Here is a 19,860-nt window from a genome sequence, read left to right on the forward strand (position 1 = left end):
TATCAATAGCATATTTAGATTGTTCAAGTGTACAGTCTTCTTGTGTGGGATTTGTGCACAGTGCTACGACTATGACCATATTGACCTGGCTTAATTGACTTAAATGACTTGACTGCAGGTTCATACCAGCATGAAATAAAACAAATGACTTCTTTAAGGCAATCGATGTATGCACAGAACTGTGGTATCATTTGGAAAAGCATCAATAAGTACGTATATTGCCCACTGATGTGTACGCCGAGTATAAGCTCATTTGGATGTTTTCTGTTATGAAAACTAACTGGCACATAATACTAGCACATGAATTTACAGCTGCAAAAACCTGTGTCTGAAGAAATTAATGGACACCATTGCCTAATCAGAATTCTTGTTGATCCATGGTAGAAGGTGAAATATAAACAATAGATGATTAATGGGTTAAAACATACAAAACCACCAGCGTTTCCATGTCTCTCTGATAAATTCATGTGGCCGTTTCTGTTGCTAACGCTCCTTAAGTTTGAAATAAAGACAGTTTTCACTATTGGAATCAATTATTTTTCCATTTGCACCGAGCAGTATGAACATATTTTAAGTCACTGAAGTTGTGAAATACGAACTAAAAAAGTCCAGGTCTTTTAAACAGTGTTTTCTATACTCACATACATTTGTGACTGGGAACATTTAGGATGCATTCAGCCAGTATTACACTGTCATATATTGTATAGACATAATTATAAAGACACCAGGCACAATATGAGTTTAATGACAGATTTTAAGCTGGGCTAAGATGCCATTCATTGTGTATGACAGTGTATTGCATGGCAGCGTCTGCCTGCAGAGTAAAGAAATGTGACCATCTATTCAAGGATGGTTGGCTAAGGCAGTCAGATTGATCACAATGGGAGCAATCTCTTCTTTCCCCCAGACACTTGTTTGGGTTCTGTTAGAGAGCAGTGTAAGCTGTTCCAGTCGTCTCTATCAGAACACACTCCTCTAAACCTCTCGCACTTGTAGGCAGCTTGCAGAAGTAAACATACCACATTCAACGCAGAGGAGCCACAGTGTGTAGCTGTGTGTAGCCAGTCACTTTAAGATGTAGCCGCTCTTCTCTAGCACACCCACACACACACACAGAGGCGTACACACAAACACACACACAACTTATTACATTGTGCCTCAGTGTGAGAGTAGTTATAGAGGACCCTAATCCATCTTTTACAGCTGATACTGTAGCTGAGCCAGAGGGTTTGGCTTCAAGTCAGTTCATCTACAGACAAAGCTCTGCCTTGACTCTTTGTGTGTGTTTGGGTATTTGTAATTGTGTGTGTGTGTGTGTGTGTGTGTGTGTGTGTGTGTGTGTGTGTGTGTGTGTGTGTGTGTCTGTGTGTGTGTGCGTGTATGCGCGTGCATTTGCAAGTGTGTATGTATAGGTCCGTTGGAGTTATTAGCATTTGCAATGATTTGAGCTCAATCATGCTGAATGTAGCCGACAGGATTAAGGTTGTAGCGGCAGATGTCAGCAGCATCCAAAACATTGGGCACAAAAGGCAGCACTCTCCTCTTTCTTTACAGAAAATAATTTTCAAAAAGCTAAAAAAAAAAAACAGTGACCCCACTGAACGGTGAGTGGGCCTTCATGAGGGAAAAAATGCAGAGCAATATTTCAGCCCTTGGAAAGTTTACTCAGCTCGACCTCCTTGAGCTCCTGATATGAATGCAGATCAGAGGAAACACCTGGAGCCACGTGGCGTCGTGGGTTTTGCACTCTGTTATGCATCACAGCACAGAATGATCCCTGAGATACATAAAAACCAGAGCCAGATTTGTACTATGTAGGGCAAGACGAGAAGCACAGATATGGGCATAACTAATATCATTGACGTTTGTGGAGAAAACTACATCATAATCCTGTGCACATGATAGTAGTATTTGCTTGCAGCTCCTTGGGGCATTCACACTGTCAGTGTTTCTCACCCATTCCTGGTGTAAAAATCACTGTGTATGCCAGCACACTGACCAATCATCGTGTTTGTGCTATTGATTAAAAGTGTGAACATTAGTGTGAACATTCATGTCGTATAACCATAAACAGGAAAGTTGAGAATGCTAGATTCAACTATGTTTATCCTGTTTGCCCACATTTTTCAACAACAAATACCATCAACATCGTCTTTTTTACATTCATATGTATATGTATATATCTGTGTATTGGTATTTTATATAGTCCATTTCCCTCATTATGTTATTTCTATTTAATTTTCACTTTTGATTTTTTTTTTTTTTTTTTTTATGTTTCTTGTGATTTTTTTTGGTTCATTGTAATTGTTAGTTATGGCCATGCTATATACAGTGAATACATTTCATAATGTTTCACAAATTATGTCGATGCAGTTATGTCAACATGGAGCTGACTCTTAAAAGAATCCCTACCCAGTATTAGTATGGTGTTCCTAATAAAGTGCCTTGTTAATATGGTGATGATGATTTTTGGTCACGCTGCCGCTGACTATTTTCATGATCAATGAATCTGCTGATTACTTTTTTTAATAATTGTTCACAGTTGTTTAGAGTATTAAAAAATCAGAAAATAGTGAAAAATTAATTTTTCAGAGCCTGAGGAGATTTCCTCAAAATGTTTGTTTTGTCCAACCAACAGTAAAAACAAAAAAAAAAAGAGAAAAAAAAAAGCCCAAAGGCATTCTCTGTAATTTACACAGACAAAAGAAGAGATACACAGCACTCCTTATATTAGAGGAGTAAGATGAACCAGTCATGTGTTACTACGAGGTAAACTCAAAAGTAAGGTGAAAAGCTGCAAGTTGATGTTTTTGCTCCTGAGAAGACAGAAAATGACAGTGCTCCATGAGACGTTGATACTACGTGTCAAAAGATCTCAGCTTCCGACCCTACACTCTCTCATCCTATAATCACTGTATAATCATATTTAATGGCAGTGCCTTCTACTTTAAGACTAAATTGCCAGTCTACAGCAAAGCATCCATCTCACCCCATGATAATCAAGAGATCTCTGCGTTTAATGCTGTGCTTATTTACAAACCGAAGCACTTGTTTAGATAAAGGTCATTTCTTGACAGTTATTTATCTATGGCGCCATTACTGTTCTTATCAAAAGAAAATGTAGGGAAATAGAGATTTCACACACAGATTTCATAAGTGAATAATGAGCACGGTTACATCCTCAAACTAAAGACATTTTTATTTCATTTTACAAATGACTTTCTGAAATGACTCAACACACATATGTATATTTGAAAGCATGTAAAGCAAATGCACGCAAAATGAACACGAGTTCTCTTTCAGCTCTGTAAGATATTACACATTTAAATCCATTCAAGATTTAAATGCACTCAAGTCATGTTTCCTCTATAGAACATCCGAGTGATCTGCATTATTCCGAGAGGATCACCAACTCAAAGACAAGCCCCCACTTTTTGACAATGCGTGCATACAAGACTATGATGCGATGATACATACAGCTTCACTTACCAGAAGGAGGTGAATTATTCAGGTCACTCTTGCTCCCGCTGTGATGATGTAATGTGCCGCGCCTACTACAATTCTTGGCACCTTTGGTAAAGTCAGACAAAGCTGTTTACAAATAAGAATGCAACTCAATCACTCACAAGTAATGAGTTATGTCAGGACTGTATTTTTCCATCTGTTGTCATGGATCCAAACAGCACGGTTGAACTTAATTACTTTTGCATGGCATCAGTTCTAAAGGGGAATGTAAATGATACCAAGGAGGATAAGCGTTTACACACCTCGTTGACAAGGAGGGGCTCTAGTGCTGTTTTTCCCTCTCTCGCGCCATCTTTCTTTATTACTGTTTAATAATCGCATTATGTCCTCTCAAGGTACAGTTCAAACACCCCTGCTAAATTCGTAATGTAATGCATCATAGCAGAGGAAGCCAAGTCTGTGTTTGAGGCCGTCTGGCAAAAGGAGAAGTCTAATGAATAATAAAAGTCACAGAAATGTCTCCGGTGATTCAGGAAGATGTGTTTTGATGGCTGGCTCTCATAGCTTCTTTGGTGTCTTTAAAAATAGTCAGGATGATCTCAGTCAAAGTATTCAGGCGGTTAACCCTCTTATCATCTCGGAATTCCCAAATTACCCGACTGACAAATACAATCATCTGTGGTGGTAATAGTTTTGCGCATACAAATTGTAAGTTGTCATTAGATGAACACACAGGGCCATAAATATAGACTTTACATAATTGCTGGTAAAACCGAGAAATGAAAGAGTACTGTAAATTTGCTGTTTAACATAATGTTGTAATCCGTTTTCCAAATTGCGCCCCTGAAGGCTGAAGGAATGACCGGCCGAACTCTCTTTACACTGGCCAAAAGATTTCAAATAACACAGTGAAAAATTCGATAACTTTTAATAAAGACATCAGTCAGAATTTGTATATCTATGGTATCACTGAATGTTGAATGACCCATACAATATGGTTAACAGGAACATGATGCAAATAACAACACAGCTGCATGGAAACCCAGTGATAGCTGGTTATCTGCATGGCTTTCACTCCATGGAATATAAGATGTCGATTGTTTCTGCTTTGGCGCCTCTAAACAGAATATATTAATTGATGATGGTTAGCGAGTGTTCTGCAAACACACCAGATGATCATCATAAATAGACTTGATGGATGTTCTGTTACCCCCCCGCCCCCCCTCCATGTGCCTGCATAAGGCTTGCTCTGTGCCTATATTTAGCGATAAGAAGACAAAAGACTTTGGAAAATACATCAGAAAAGGGTCTTTTGTTCCAGACAGCAAAGAGAATCTCTTTTTGTTTTTCTTTTAGTCCAGTATGGAAGCAGTTTTTTCAGTAAACCTCTAAATTATGGATCACGAGAAGTGGAAAGGCAAAATGATAAAATGTGTCAGTGGAAGGTTACGTGCAGGGGTTAATAGTACACAATGCAGGTGTCTGGTATTATACCAGGTTAGAAGTGCAAATCTTATGAATATTTAACCTGTATGGACTGCTGGTAAAATTCATCCTTAATCTTCAAGAGCGGAGCTTAAAGTATTATTCTCTTCAAAAACAGAATAGAATTTCCCAGTCTGCCAGTATTTTTTTTTTATTATTTATTTATTTATTTTTTGCTATTGTGTGCACATGTGTACGGGCAAACACACACACACACACACACAAACACACAAACATACAGAAAGAGAAAGCAGAAAGAAATCTCTGAAGATGAAGAGGAATACATCCCCTTCAGCAGCAACCCCCCACCCTCCCCACCCCTCCCCTCTCTCTCTCTCTCCCTGACTGTGTCCGTCTCCCCTCACCCTTTCTTTCCCCTCTGTTATCTCCAGTCCTTTGAAACAGCACCTGTTACAGACTCGCAGCTTGGGAGCTCCGTCATGATGCAGTGTGCACTCCTGCGTGATACAGTGCCAGCTCCCGGTTTCACGTTCAGCACCGCTGACGTGCAAGGCAAAGAAGCCGGGGACATCTTCATCCTCCACGAGCTTAATGACTTCTTGGAGCATTGTAGATTGAGCACACCAGACCAGAACATCGTGTGCCGCATTGCTCTTTGTGCCATGCGCCTATTGAAATATTTTATTTTGCTAGTTAGTTCAGATGACATTTGATAGTGAGACTGTGTAAGTGTGCGTGTTTATCTTGATGAATGAAATGGCTGCAGTCGCCTTGTTTACTGTCTTAGCTGATGAAAATGTAATGATCCCTGCAGCAAAATGGGGACATTGCAGCAGCAATTACACCAGGGTACAGCTCAAGAAAATGCAGTATACTGTAAACACTAGTTACCAGGGCTGCTAAATGTATTCAAGACCCAAAAAATAGTGAAACCTTATAAAAGAAATGGCGACAGTACAAACTAACTTAATTTTATTCACCATGTATTTACTACTACAGTAAAGAGGCTCATTAGTAAGAACCATAATGAAGCTCTAATTAACTGCAGTTGTGTTTGCATGCACAATATCTGAGACTACAGATGTGTGACTGACAGTCTAGATTTCATTCAAGGTATTATAGAGCTGTATATCACACATCGTATTTTCCATGTCCATAGCAAATGAAATACCTTCATTATTGCGCTGTTTTGTCATCAAAGTAATTAAATCTCCTAAAATTTATGATGCCAATTATTTAACTGCTATGGTCGCATCACAGGAAGAAAAGTTCCTCAGTGACAGCCGTCCCTCTAGCTTTATGTCTTTTTGGCCTCTTCTTGGTTTAGCATTAAAGTTTTCAACAGACACATCCTGGCAGCTGCATATCATTCTTGTATGTAAACAGCTCACACATAGTAATGGACATCCATCAAATTCACTCAAGGTATAAATCATGTCCACCCTACTTTCCCCGCTGCACTGCTGCACAGGACAGATAGCAATATGTATGGCTTATGTGATAAAGGACGAAAACTGTCTATTGCAGGCATTTTGGCCTTGATTTGTGTCTTTTTTTTTTGTAACCATAGAACAATCTGGCCAGATTACAGCCAACTCATAGCCTATTCTTCCCTCGTAGCCCATCAATAACAATGAGAGAAGTGTCAGCCACTGATTAGGCTGTGATATTGAGAGTGAAGCAGTGGTATGCCTGTGTGTGTGCATGCATGCATGTGGTGGGTGTGATATGTGTACGTGTGTGTTTCTTATTATAAAGGAAATTAGACCACTGGAGATCTACTTTTTTCTTCCCATAAAAAATGGATTTTAGTCAGTCATCCCGACCTTCCCAGTGGTAAAAATTAGGCTGCAGTGGAAAGCAAGCACAGCTTAAATCAGCTGCATGCCTTCAGCCTCCTCCAGTGCTGTATTTACACACTTGATGAAATAGGTATGTATCATGGACTGCAGCAGGTGCTATATCTCAAAAATGGGCAAATTAAAAATACCTCAGTATTGGCACACCCCACACAGTGAATGGAATTTAAATAATTTATTTCAATATTTAGCAATTAACATAATGCCATATTGCGTCTGTGATTCCCATACATATGCAAATCTTTATTTTACTATGCATGACTTGTAGGTCAAGTTATGGAAATTAAGGGTAACGCCCAATTCTGTAATACTTAACATCAACTGCACCAGTTGGTGTGCCATATGAAATGTGGCAGTGAGTCAAAAGACTTGGTGCAGTGTAATAAATGTGTCTAGTGAGTGTGGTGAGAACCCCTGCTGCCAAATAATGATTGCCTTTGATAGTGAGACTGAGATTTCGAAGAAGTCAGATAATTAAGGGAAAACGGATTCAGTCCAACATTAGCTGTGCTTCAGATTATTGGTAGATACTTTCTGCTAACTTAACCTAATCATCATCGTGCATAGATTAGATCAAGTGCCAACATTTTAGTAGCGTGCAGTGTTTCTTCCTCGTTGGTTTACTACTATTTCCGTGGCATGTGTGTATGCCAGCATAAAAAGTTACTCATTTCATTTTGGCACAAACAACTAACATGTAAAAGCTGGTGGTAGTTAAGTCCTTCAGTTCAGAGCTAGCCAGCTTTAGTTGTACATACTGTATGTCATCCAGATAAATCAAGACATGATGCTAGAGAGCTTTTCACATTGATAGAGTAAGGCTGTGGCTGCACTTAACCTTCTCTTTTTTTAAATGGCATAACCATACTAAAGAACCCATACAGGATGCCAAATGTTCTACTCAAGGATGGAATTTTCAATGCAGGTACATATCCCCATCTGCTTTCAATCAGAAGAATTGCTAACTGTCAATTCATCCAACTGTAGCTCAGGCTATAGGCCACCAATAAAAAAAGAAACTATGAAATAGAAATAACATACACACAAAAATATTTTCATACATTATAAATTGTCTATAAAGCTGCATACAATATGCACTAAATAATGTATTTTAGCCTTATTGCAACAGAACACACATGCAAAATGTATTAATTTATTCCACTGTTACATATACAGCAAAAAGACAAAACAAGGCAGTTATACAATTTAATTTGAATCAAGACTCACCTCTCTAGATGCTTCTGGATGGATGCTCCACTAATCAGAAGGTCGGTGGTTCGATCCCAGGCTCCTCCAGTCTGTGTTTTGAAGTATCCTCAGGCAAGATACTGAACCCCAAATTACCCATGATGGCTGCTCCATCAGAATAATGGTGTGTGAATGTGTGTGCAAATGGGTGAATGTGGCATGTATTGCAAAGTGCTTTGAGTGGTCTCTAAGACTAGAAAAGTGCTATAAAAGTGCAGACCATTTAACAGTAACACTCCATTCAATTTTTTCTGAATGCAGTTTGGTCAAGGTCAGAAATGAACTTTGAACCTCAGCCTCGAAGCTAGCATAGACGAGAAGTTCTTAAAATAATTGTTCGATGTTTTGGGAAATACGTTTTTTCTTTCTTGCTGAGAGTTGAAGGACAAGATTGATACTAATCTCATGTCTGTACAGTAAAACACTGAAAGGACAGTAGCTTTAACTTTAACTTTTTTGTATTAACTTATCATTTTGAAGTAAATGTTGATTGCACAATGTTATGGCTAGAGAATAATGACACCATCTGTGTTTAGATTGGTTAAGCCTCACTCTCACAATGAACTTTTTTTTCTGCAATCAACAATGACATTTCGCAGAAAAATCAATGCTTAATTATCGGCACAGAAGAAGTGCATAGCTATTGGTAGCTTTCCCCAGGTAGCGGAAATGGTGGACAACTGGAGAAACTGTAGAAACTCTACCTGGCAGAAGAAGAAGAGCCCTGTTGTTGGAGAAGGCAAAGAAGGAGAAGAGGGAGAGTGACAGAAACTGAAGTAAAACAAGAGTGAACTTTGGACGGTTGTTCACTCAGTGGAGAGACCCTGTTGGTTGGACTGGGACATAAATTCAACCCTGGACTTATCCTCTGGGACTGATGAATTTTTTTACCGTCCATCGATACAATGTGGCAGCCCAGCTGGCTTTGTCCTGGAAGGCCTTTGTCCTTGTGGCCAGTCTGACTATGTAAAGGGTCCAAAACCAACATTCAGTTGTATTTATTAGTATTAGATCAGTAAGTCACAAACCATGCCTACTTATTAATACAACCAAGTGTTTTATTTTGCCTTCATCAGAGCAACGAGATCAGAGGTTTCTTGTTCATTTGGGATTCTTACAGTTGTCTCTTGTGTTGGACAGTAGCCAGGCAGATAGCGGCAGCCATGTTGCTAACACTACAGCTAGCAGCCAGAAACAAATTATTCCTTGTCTGTTTGATAATCTATACAAAGAACACATTTCCTGGCAGTGACCTTTCTAAAAATGAGCAGCGGTGAAATGTACTATATTCTTCTTTGTGTCAGCGGAAACAACATTAATACCACTTGGAAGCACAAGGAGAGAAAGTTGTCTATTGCCACTTCAAGCTATAGCCAGGGGCTGGTTAGCTTAGCTTAGCATAAACATTATTGTCTAAAGGGAACAAACTTTGCATACAAGCACCACTAAAGTTCACCAGCTTTACAGGGGCGTCGTATGTGTGCCACTATTTCGTGGCTGCAGGGCACAATTTTCCCCCGTTTCCAGTCTTTGTGATGTGAGAGTAAGATTGATCTTCCCATCTATGTCTTCGCAAAAAAGCAAAGAGGCGCTTCAGAGTGCTCAGAAAAACAATGTTAACTGCTGTGTCCAAAGTAAAGAATGAACTTTGAACTTAATTGACTCAATTCTCTTGTAAAACCATGACCGTATTATATTAATTAAAGACCACCATAAGCTGCCCGACAGAATTGGTTGCCAACCGATGCTGGAAAAAGTGAGTGATTAAGCCCCTTTTCAAATTCTGTATTTCACAATTGATGCTCTTAAAACTATCAATGACAACCCGATATTGTGCATCCAAAAGCAAGTTGCAAGCCTGAGTCAGTCTAGACATGAAGTGTCACACACCTGGAGCAGTTTTAATTTCCAGTGAGCTATGGTACCTGCCCTGTGCCACATCACTTGTAGCTCACATGGAGTTATTATATAGGATGTGTGGAGGTTAATATGGATGGGTGTCAGAAGCTAAATGAAAAGTTTGGTTGACTTGAACACATTCCCATCCCTTCTCTCCTCCTTGAACCTCTTTTCCCTCCCCTTGCACTCAGACTATCCTTTATTTTTCTTCACGCTAATTAACAGGCAGAATGGTAATTAGTCATGAGGCAGTGCTCTCCACCCCTCTGTCATCCTCCAGATTTAGAGGTGTGTTTTCCCTGTGACTGGAACATGTGTTAAAGGCAGCTGGGTAGTCACAGACAGCTCTGGAGCAGTGGGGGAAAACATGCTCCGAGTCTATAGCTGCTGTTCATACACACAGTGGCTGCAGGATATAAACAGACACACACATTCAAAAAGGCCGTCATACGTGTTCCAGTCCACACATTCACACACATCTGGGCTCACTGTGAGATATTTCCCCCTTTTTGAAATACACGAACATACACACACAAACGCACAAATACAGTACAAGCTCTTGTTCTCCCATTTTCCCTCAGTGGAGATACACACCCAAACACTCACTCAAAGCACGTCATTATCTCATATTGTTTATCATCTATTCAGGCTTTCGACGCCATGTTCACACAAACACATTTACAAAGCATTGTTTGCATCTCATTGAGGGATGGCTGAGCTTGTTTTACAGTGCTACAAAGATGGTAGGAGGGGAGAGATGGAGACATAGACAAACAGAAAGCAAGCCCAGACGTAAACAGATAGCCAGACAGGCTTTCTGCCTTTGGGTTTGTGATTCAGAATACTAACAAGGCGTCTCAGCTCACTCTCAGGGATAAAAGGTGTGAGGTAGGGCAGAGGCAAGTGATGCGAGCGGAGGAATGATTTACCCTTGAAATCTGACTGGCTGCCTTTGGGTGCCTCCCTGGATTTTACGATACATCATTGGCTGTTTGACTGAGATTGGCACGCTGACAAAAAAAACAAAAAAAAGAAGTGACAGTGCATGTGTTTTGTATTTAATCAAGGATTCAGTTTTCAGCTGAATAGAACAAAGGGATGCCCAAAGTTTATATCAGTACCAAGAACATTAGCCAAAGCTAAAGGCTCCTGTTTCCTTTGATATACAACGTTTCTTACAAAAAGTTCATGCAAATATTCAATTTTAACATCAGATGTAAGATGAATGTGTGTGTCGATACTCCACCCCTCCCAAACTGTGGCCCTGACTTAACTTCTCCCCATACAAAAGCAGTTTTCATTTGGTAATTAATCTTATATCTTTGCATTAGTCATTTGGACTGGTGCTTTACGCATCATATGGCATTTTCTTTTGCATATTCCATTTCACTGTAAAATGTCCACTCTGATTTAATGGTCTATCTCTATGGTGATTAACAATAACTTTTAAATGGATATTCTGTTTCAGATTTTCATCGATGCATGCTTTTCAGGTCACTTTAATCATGTTGACATTCGCCTATGTTGTCCCTAAAATGCATATTGAGTGCATTACGAACAGTGACCATACAAATCCAATTGATGCTTGAAATTCTTATTATGCTAGATACTCTGTTATGCATATAATTAATTATCCCAGGCCTGGCTCACAAATGCACAGTGGTCAAGACTTGGGCAATATATGAATGAATACTTTTTAAAATGGAGCATTATTATGGAGCATTATCATCTGATGTATGATAACGTAAGATTTTGTGATCTTTTGTGATCTGTTATGTCATCATATCCGTATAATTGTTTCCCCAAAATATCTCCAGGAAGCATCAGTAATCACCCCCAGCAGAATTACTGTATATAGCTCTGTGTGCCGCTCTCAAGGACGACATAACACAGCGTAATCGGGCGTATGTGTGTGTGTGTGTGTGTGTGTGTGTGTGCATTTAAGAGAGGATGAGAGAGACTTCAGAGAATGCCAGGGTGTTTGAATTAGTCATTCTTTTCAATTTAATTAAGAGGTAGACATCTGTAGGAGAGATGGTGACAGTAGAAAATCAAGTTCTTTATCCCCTCCTTTGCCTGAGCGGAGAACTATAGAGGTTTTGTGTGTTTTGCTTATTACTTTGGAAATGAAATGATACAAAGAGTTTGGGGTTGAAGATTTAGAGGGCTTAATTCAAGGATATTTTTCATACATCAGTTGAAGAGTAATGAGTCCCCCCTATTTAAAGGTGCTGTTAGAGAGATTTTTACTGCCACATAATACAGAATGACCGTTTCAACGATCACGCCCTGCAGCTTGACAGGGCTGCTGATCACTATGAATGGAACTCAGTTTTGAAAAGCTTTCCACATTCACTGTCTAGCACACCCATCACTTTTACATCTTTATTCACCATTTTCCTAAAGTGGCTGTAATGAGTTCTTTTGTAAAAACAATAACAAAAATCAGCTAATACACGTTAAAATCTTCATCAAGACATAACCCACTGAATGATTTTTGAATCTTTTGCTATGAGGTGCTCTGCGTAAGTGAAAATGGATCCAGGCCAAAAATTGCACTGCGTCACCATGGCACCAAGGCACAACCTCACCTTTTGCTACTTCACCCACCTTGGCAGGAGCAGGTTCCTAAACAGGCTCAAACTGGAAAGCAAAAAAAAACAAAAAAACGGACACCCTGAGAAAATGGTGATGCGGCTGCATTAGCACTATCATCAGCTTTGAACCAGCATGAAATTAGATATTAGATACTATTTGTTTTCATCACTTGTGCGTTTCCATTCTGCATCACAGAGTAAACAGAAGAGATAACAAAATGCACATATTGAGCTGAGACGCACTGAACAAATGGAGCTGAAACTACAGCTTGAGGTTTCAAGAAAAAAAAAAAAGATGACAATCCATCACAGTTTTCACTCTGGTCCCAACCCTAACCAGACACTTGTGATCTCAACTGCTGCTCCGTTTGTTTTTACATAGCTCACTTGTTGTCGGCGCTGTTGTTCCATCTTCATTTACCAGGTCAAGCCAAGCTGAGTAAGACTGAATGGTCCGCTTCCTGCCTGCCACTCACCCAGTGCATTATACTGTATGTAGGATCTGTGACGCAGGTGGAAATACGGTGGACAGATATTGACAGACAACTTGCAAGTGCAAATCCCCCCCAGTTCACCAACAATATGTCACTGACTGATGGAATAAAGAAAATATGGACAATTCTGACACATCGCTCACTCATGTACAAGTTTATGTTGAAACAGACACATCAAAGCAAATCCCCCCAATTGTCTCCCCTAAGCCATGAAAGAGCAGAGGGATGGATCAGCCCACTGAATGTGCTCACAGTATGGCCACTATTGAAGACAGGAATGAAAAATGCTTAAGTCCTCTTTGAGAAAAAAACAAAACAATTGAGGACTGTGCCAAACTAGGGCTGAGTCCTGAGGAACAGCTCCAAACTTTCTATTTTTGTCCCGTATTTTATGTTGACTTCAAGCCTTTGTAACTTTTTTTTTTTTTTTTTTTTCATTCTGAAAGTACAATTTGTTTGTTCTGTTATTCTTTCAAATAATCTGCAAAGGATTGGGAAATGAAATCCCTAATTAACAGGAATTATAGATGCATCATAATGTATTACAACCAAGCAGAGTTCTTGTATATTAAAGGATATTTCTAAAATATTGCAACATAGACAGCCCCGACTTTAAATGTCATAATTTCAGTGGATATATTTATGATAGTTGCTGAGGGATCTGCAGGCATCAACAGTGGAGGGATATTTATTTGGTGATGAAGGCAAATATCTGGACTCTGCCAGGACTTTGTTTATATGAGTGTTCCAACCGTGGCAGCTTCCCTTCCGCTGTAGATCTTGCGTCGTCTGCATCACGCCAAGCACTCTCCATCCCAGTACCCCATTCTTCCACTGGGACCTGGCATTCCTGTCAGTCATGTGCTATCAGTGAGACTGCAGGCGCTGCTTAGGCCTGCCCAACTATCCTCCCCTTCCTCTCTTTCCTCTCACCCCACCCCTCTCGACAGTTTCTGTGTATCTCCCTCCACCACCTCAGTCCTCAGTGAGCACTCCACTTTTTTTTTTTTTTTTTTTTTACCATCCATTTACTTCTCTGTCTAGGTTTCCTGTTCTCAACTTTCCTTATCTGAAAGTCTCTTCAGCTGATAGTTCATGTTGTACTTCAGTTCTTTTTGCTTGGTTTGTCAACTTCTAATCTCAAATCTTTCTCTTTTTTTCTCTCTCTCTCTCTTTCAGGTGTAAGGAGGGCTACCATGGACTGCGCTGTGACCAGTTTGTACCCAAGACAGATGCTATCTTGTCAGACCCAAGTACGCCTTCTTTTCTGTTTTTTCTTTATCCTACACTATTGTTGTATTGATCTGCAACATGAAAACAAATCCATACCAAGTACATGCTACATGGCCTTGAGCGAATCTCTGACTGTACTGTATCAGTAAGATAAATATTAATCCAGTGAGATCAGCCTCTGATTAACTCTTGCAGCACATAACACTGCACAAGAACTATTTTCTAATGAAGAGGAATCAAAATAGTCATTAGGGTTTGTTTTGGGTTTTTTTGTACAATTTTAGTACATATATGGTTGTGTTTCTCATTCCTTGTGCACAATAAAAGGCAGTTTTACCCGCAGTAAGTCCAAGGAACATAAAGGTGCCTTAAGGAAACAAAACATTCTAGCACTCTTAGCAGAGCGAGCCGAGCCGTTAGATTAAAGGCTTTTATTTAGTCAGGCATATTGGTTAAAACACCATCCGGTAAATAAATAAAAAGTGGCTCTACACTCACGGACATACTGACTTGCAAACTGCCTGAGATGAAAGGTTTTTATCAGGTCCATTCAAATGCTTACATACAGTAGTTCTACTTGTGCTTCGATGTAAAAGTAAAAAAAAAAACAAAAAAACCAACTGATTTCTATAACCTAAAATTAGTACAGAGAGCTATTCTACATCGTTACAGTACATACTCTAAGAGGTAATGTTATAACATGTTACTGTGTTTAATTCATGAGAATATAGATGTTTTCAGTTGCTGCATTATCTACTTTAGGCTTGATATTATATATATATATATACTGTATATGTCCATTTTTTTCATGACAAGCGACCATACACCAATACAGTGTTGTGATAATGTGGAGCCTCTGAATATGAGCAATTATGAGGACAATAAGAAACATTATTTATTTACTAGACACAGTCAAAATGAAAATCATGATACTGTGTTTCTTTATTGGCCGCCACACAGCCGGTGCTACAGTGCAGATATTAGAATTAAACCCCGCACATAAACCCTCCTGTATCTTTTATTATGGTCTTTAATCTTGCTTTGCTTTAGTCTAGCTAAAAGGAAGGAAAGTCTTCAGTTTCGTATTGTTCATGAAAAATTCCCCTGAAGTCTTTGAATCCCCATGACAGCTGTGTAGTGTAGTTAAAAAATAAAGCAAAAGTCAGAGGTACAAGGAAGAGAAATTGGAGGCCCCAAGCCTTTCCCGTGAGACTGCGGCTTTACCAATTCACACTGTTTTATGGAGTGACTTGGCTCCTCTGCACCAAGAGTCAGAGAGAAAACTTAACTCCTATTGCCTTCTGTTTGATGCCACCAGGCCCACTGAGAGTCCATTAATGGGGTCACAAGCCAGTGTCAGGAAGCATGTTTCATGCTCCCTCATGGCGCCCGGTTTTCACGATGGGATTTATTTTATCTTCTACAGGCAGACATCAATTTTCCTGTGTGCCCAGATCAGGAGATTTTTATGGTGTTCTTTGAGATTAGCTGCATCTTATTGTGTTTTGCAACAAAAATGGACACTCAAGGAAAAAAATAGATTACAGCACTTTTATAGCATATTTTCTTAAATTATTAAAAATATAAGAGACAATAAGTGTGAGAAGGTTAAATATAAAGACAGTTCGTTTAATATGTTATTTTAAACATTATACATTTTTAAAACTCTGCAGTAAAATATACTATATATACATTTCTTCTTATTATTCTATTCATATCACTATGAATTTCAAAAGGACTGAGGCATAGGATTAAACATACCTTCCAGAGGGCTACAACTGTGTTTCAGGGACATGCATGTTTAACAGTGGCTGAAGGTAATCCTGTGAAGCAGTTTGATGAGCATATTGGAAAACACACTCAGAATCTCAGACAGCAGCATTAACTCCTAAGGTAAAAAGCTTTATTTGCACTGTGGCTGCTCCTATACTGTAATACTGCTGTAGTACTGTTTGAGGTGATGACTTCCAATGATTTTTCATCTTGTGGCCCCTTAAAACAACAGTTATATCTATGAGCTCACAGATTGGGTATATCTACGAGGTGGGAACAATGAGTCTAACAGTATTTTTTCCTTCTCAAATTGATTTCATCATTTCAAGAGACCTGTTGAGGTAATATTATTCATTAATATGCATAGAAAAGCATAGATTACAGCAAGGGAAAAATACTGTATTTTGTGTTGGAGAGATTTTTGTTTTATTATAATTTATGTATCAAATGAAAGAAGATGAAAGAAAAAAAAAATCAATGTTGTTGAATATTTTAATCTTCCCTCCGCGTAAACATACAAAATGTGGATGTATTTAGATTCCATTCAGAGAGACATTTCCATGTGTCGCAGATGGTACTGAATGTACACATGTACACAATGTTTCAGTAGAAAGAGAGAGTGTTTGCTGTTGGTGGAAAACCTACTTAGATGCTACAGAAAGAAGGTGGGTGAGTGTTACATGTCACATGTGCAGGGCTGAATGCAAGACACCGCCCATCACAGATGTTACATTAAAGTGGGCTCGTTTCCAGAGGGCTCTATAGTGAGGAGCCAAGAGTCATCCCCATCCGCCCATGGTGTGTACACTTTGTACTCCACATATCCATATGCAGTATATAAACAACCTGCATATGATATCATCTAAACTGCAGCTTGCCAGACCTGTCATGAATATAAAAATCTCATGGAAAGCAAAGATAGACCCTCTTCTATTATTGTTATATAAGCTTTTGCTTTCATCTAACAGAAGGATTTGGGAGCTTAAAGGCCAGACACCAAGTTTGTGTAGAGGCCCCGCTTTTCACTTTTGTTGTGTTAAAAGTTCAGTTCGTTCCTTCGCCTTGTTTTCGTTCTTAAATTCTGTTGTATTGTCTTCTTTTATGTGCTCCTGAACTACCTTGAAGTATGACTAACTGGTTCTGTTAGTACAAAAGTATATAATGGTTATGCATTCTAAATGTCATTTATACAACTTATTACTGTAAGTGATAAGTCAGTTCATAAAATAGATGGATAGATCCAAAATAGATGGATCGCTATATGCAAAACCCATCAAATACCTATACTAAAAAAGTATTATAAAATCATTATTATAGATTCGTCAAAGCATGTTTAAGAAATTTTTAGGAGTAAATTTGGTGCCATGACCTCATCACCAACCTCTTTTAGAGGACAAAAATAAAATATTGAAAACTTTAATACAAAAACTGTATCCAAATTGTCTTGTATCGCCACTCCACGCAAGCACCTGCTCTCCACCGAAAGCTGTGTTGTGGCCACAATTGTTGAACCATCATAAGAGATAAGTGTACCCTGGAAGATTTGAGAGAGGAATGAAGCCTATTTTGATCTCTGTTGATACAGAGTAATCTAAAATTTACCCAGATTACCAAGGGTTTTTAGGATTATCCTGCTTTCAAAAGCCAAGTCATGTAATAACACACACACATACATGCACACACTAACAACAACTACAATTGGGACGAGCTGCTGTGAAATTCAATTGATTGTGTGTATGTGTGTGTGTGTGTGTGTGTGTGTGTGTGTGTGTGTTTGTTTTCTCATTCATGTTTGCATGCAGAGTTTAATTTTACATTTTCACTCATTGAAGTGGCAGCATGAGACGCAAATTTGCACCCTGTGGCGAGAAAAGTTTCATCTAGCACGCACGCTTTTCTCCTTTTACCTATTCCTTTCTTTTCTGAAGCCAATCTCTGTGCACCTTACAGTCACAAATCATCCATCGTCCCTCATCCTTTGTCTTGGTATTGACTGGCCACAAAACAGCCACTCAGAAGAGCAGTTTGGATTGGCTTGCATGCAGTGCCACTCCTTCATACTTACATCTTTACAGAGGTAGAAAGACAAACAGAGTCTGCTGTGCGCATCTCAAAAGCCCAGGGACAAAAGGAAAAAGAGGCTCCCTGCCAGGTGCTCCAGCTATACTGCTGCGCGCTCAGCTTTGGAAATGAGGGTGGGAGAAGGAGCTTGGGGGTCTTGCATATTGGTGCACAGTAGGGAAGTGGCGGGGTCTTTAATTGGAGGCATGCAAGTGTGGAAAGGCTGCAATTTAGCTTATACCTGATAAAGCGCTGCAATGAGTTTCTTCCTCAACTGTGAGAGACTTTAGAGCGTGCCACTAATGATGTTCAGTTGGGCCAGTTGCACCTTGGAGACTACAGAGGTGATGTTTAGTGGAAGATTGAAGACGGGAAAGCGGGAGGTGAGCCAGCCTTTGGTTTTTACCCAGCTGATTTACAAAGAGGAAGAAGGCAAGCCTAATTTGAACTATTTATCTCCGGTAGATATTATGCCTGGAGTAAGTAGCTACACGGGATATTGGGTTCAATAACACAAAGCCAGACACACACACACACACACACACACACAAACACACACATTGGCTTCCCAGTTCCCTGCTCACCCAAGTGAAGGAGGGGATTAAGGATTTGATTCGCTCCTGCCATTGTCTCTCCCACCTGCCAGATTCCTGCCTCTTAAAGCATCTGACATGATGCGCAGGTATTCTCCAAGCTTCCTCAAGGCCTCCCACAAGACGCCGTAAATGATTCCCCAGGGTGCTTTGAGTTGCCAGTGCGAAGGATTGGGAGCCTGCACATATTATGATTGGTGAATGTCTCCAGACAAGGCAGTGCCAGAGGAAGGGATGTGTATCAGTGTTGTAATGACATCATCTGCACAGGCTGTGACAGTCGGGGCGGTTTGGAGCGGAAAAGTGTTCACTGTTGCCATGGGCAATCGTAGGGGAAAGGCTTGAATGGATAATACAGATCAGGCAACATCACTAAGAAGCTGCATTCACCTCTCTGGCCTTGGCAAGTATTTGTGCCACAGTGACAATAAGCGGTTAGTCACAAAAGTGTGGACCGTATCGTAATCATTCAAAACTCCTCAGAAAAAACAAAAACATAATGTCCACTGGCCAGAATTGATTGGCTCTTAACTGTTTTAATCATTAATTTGTGAGTTGGTATGAGACTGGCTATTCAGTAGGAGTGTATGATAAATGCTTGCATCTGTTAAATAATCCTCCAGGCTACATGGATAAATCTGAAAATGATGAACTTACATTGTGTTCAGTACAATCACGATGACACCTACTTCCTGTTTGAATACAGAAGATGAAAGATGAATTAATTTGTTAATTGATTGATTAATTTGGGGATTCCAGACTCTGCCTTTCAGGCTTTTTTCTCATTTCTCTCCTGTTATCACCGTAATCATGAAAATCCCCTCGCCTCATTAAGAATCTGTCAGGCAGTCTGAGAGGAAATGACAAACTTGGCTTTGTATTTAATAATATCATTTGCATGCTCTGAAACTTTCTCGAGATGTCATAAGTTTTCCAGGGATTTCTAATTTCACAGTAAAAAGACATATTTCCTGAAATCACACCCTTTATAATAGAGCCAGATAACCCTGTGTTATTATAAGCCATTCATCCAAATGTTCATTTGTCTTTTGCCTTTCCTAACCTCGCTCCAATTCTGTGGTTTTTATTTTTCCTCAAAATTATAAAGCCACTGCACTGACAGATTTCCCCCACGGTACAATCAAAATGCATCCCTGAACAGATGTTTTTTTATTTATTTATTTTATTTTAT

The 19,860-nt window shown here is 39.5% G+C and overlaps 1 protein-coding gene across 1 annotated transcript in view; it reads left to right on the forward strand.

Annotated features, from left to right (window-relative positions):
- LOC111220344 (pro-neuregulin-3, membrane-bound isoform-like) overlaps positions 1 to 19,860 on the forward strand; it is a 179,351-nt gene that overhangs the window by 136,821 nt on the left and 22,670 nt on the right. Inside the window, exon 3 of the mRNA XM_022743403.1 lies at positions 14,188 to 14,261. Coding sequence (XP_022599124.1) covers positions 14,188 to 14,261 — 74 coding nt within the window. The remainder of the gene's footprint in view (positions 1 to 14,187; positions 14,262 to 19,860) is intronic.

Source organism: Seriola dumerili, unplaced genomic scaffold (assembly GCF_002260705.1).
Source record: "Seriola dumerili isolate Sdu_G_001 unplaced genomic scaffold, Sdu_1.0 BDQW01000068.1, whole genome shotgun sequence".
NCBI lineage: Eukaryota > Metazoa > Chordata > Actinopteri > Carangiformes > Carangidae > Seriola > Seriola dumerili.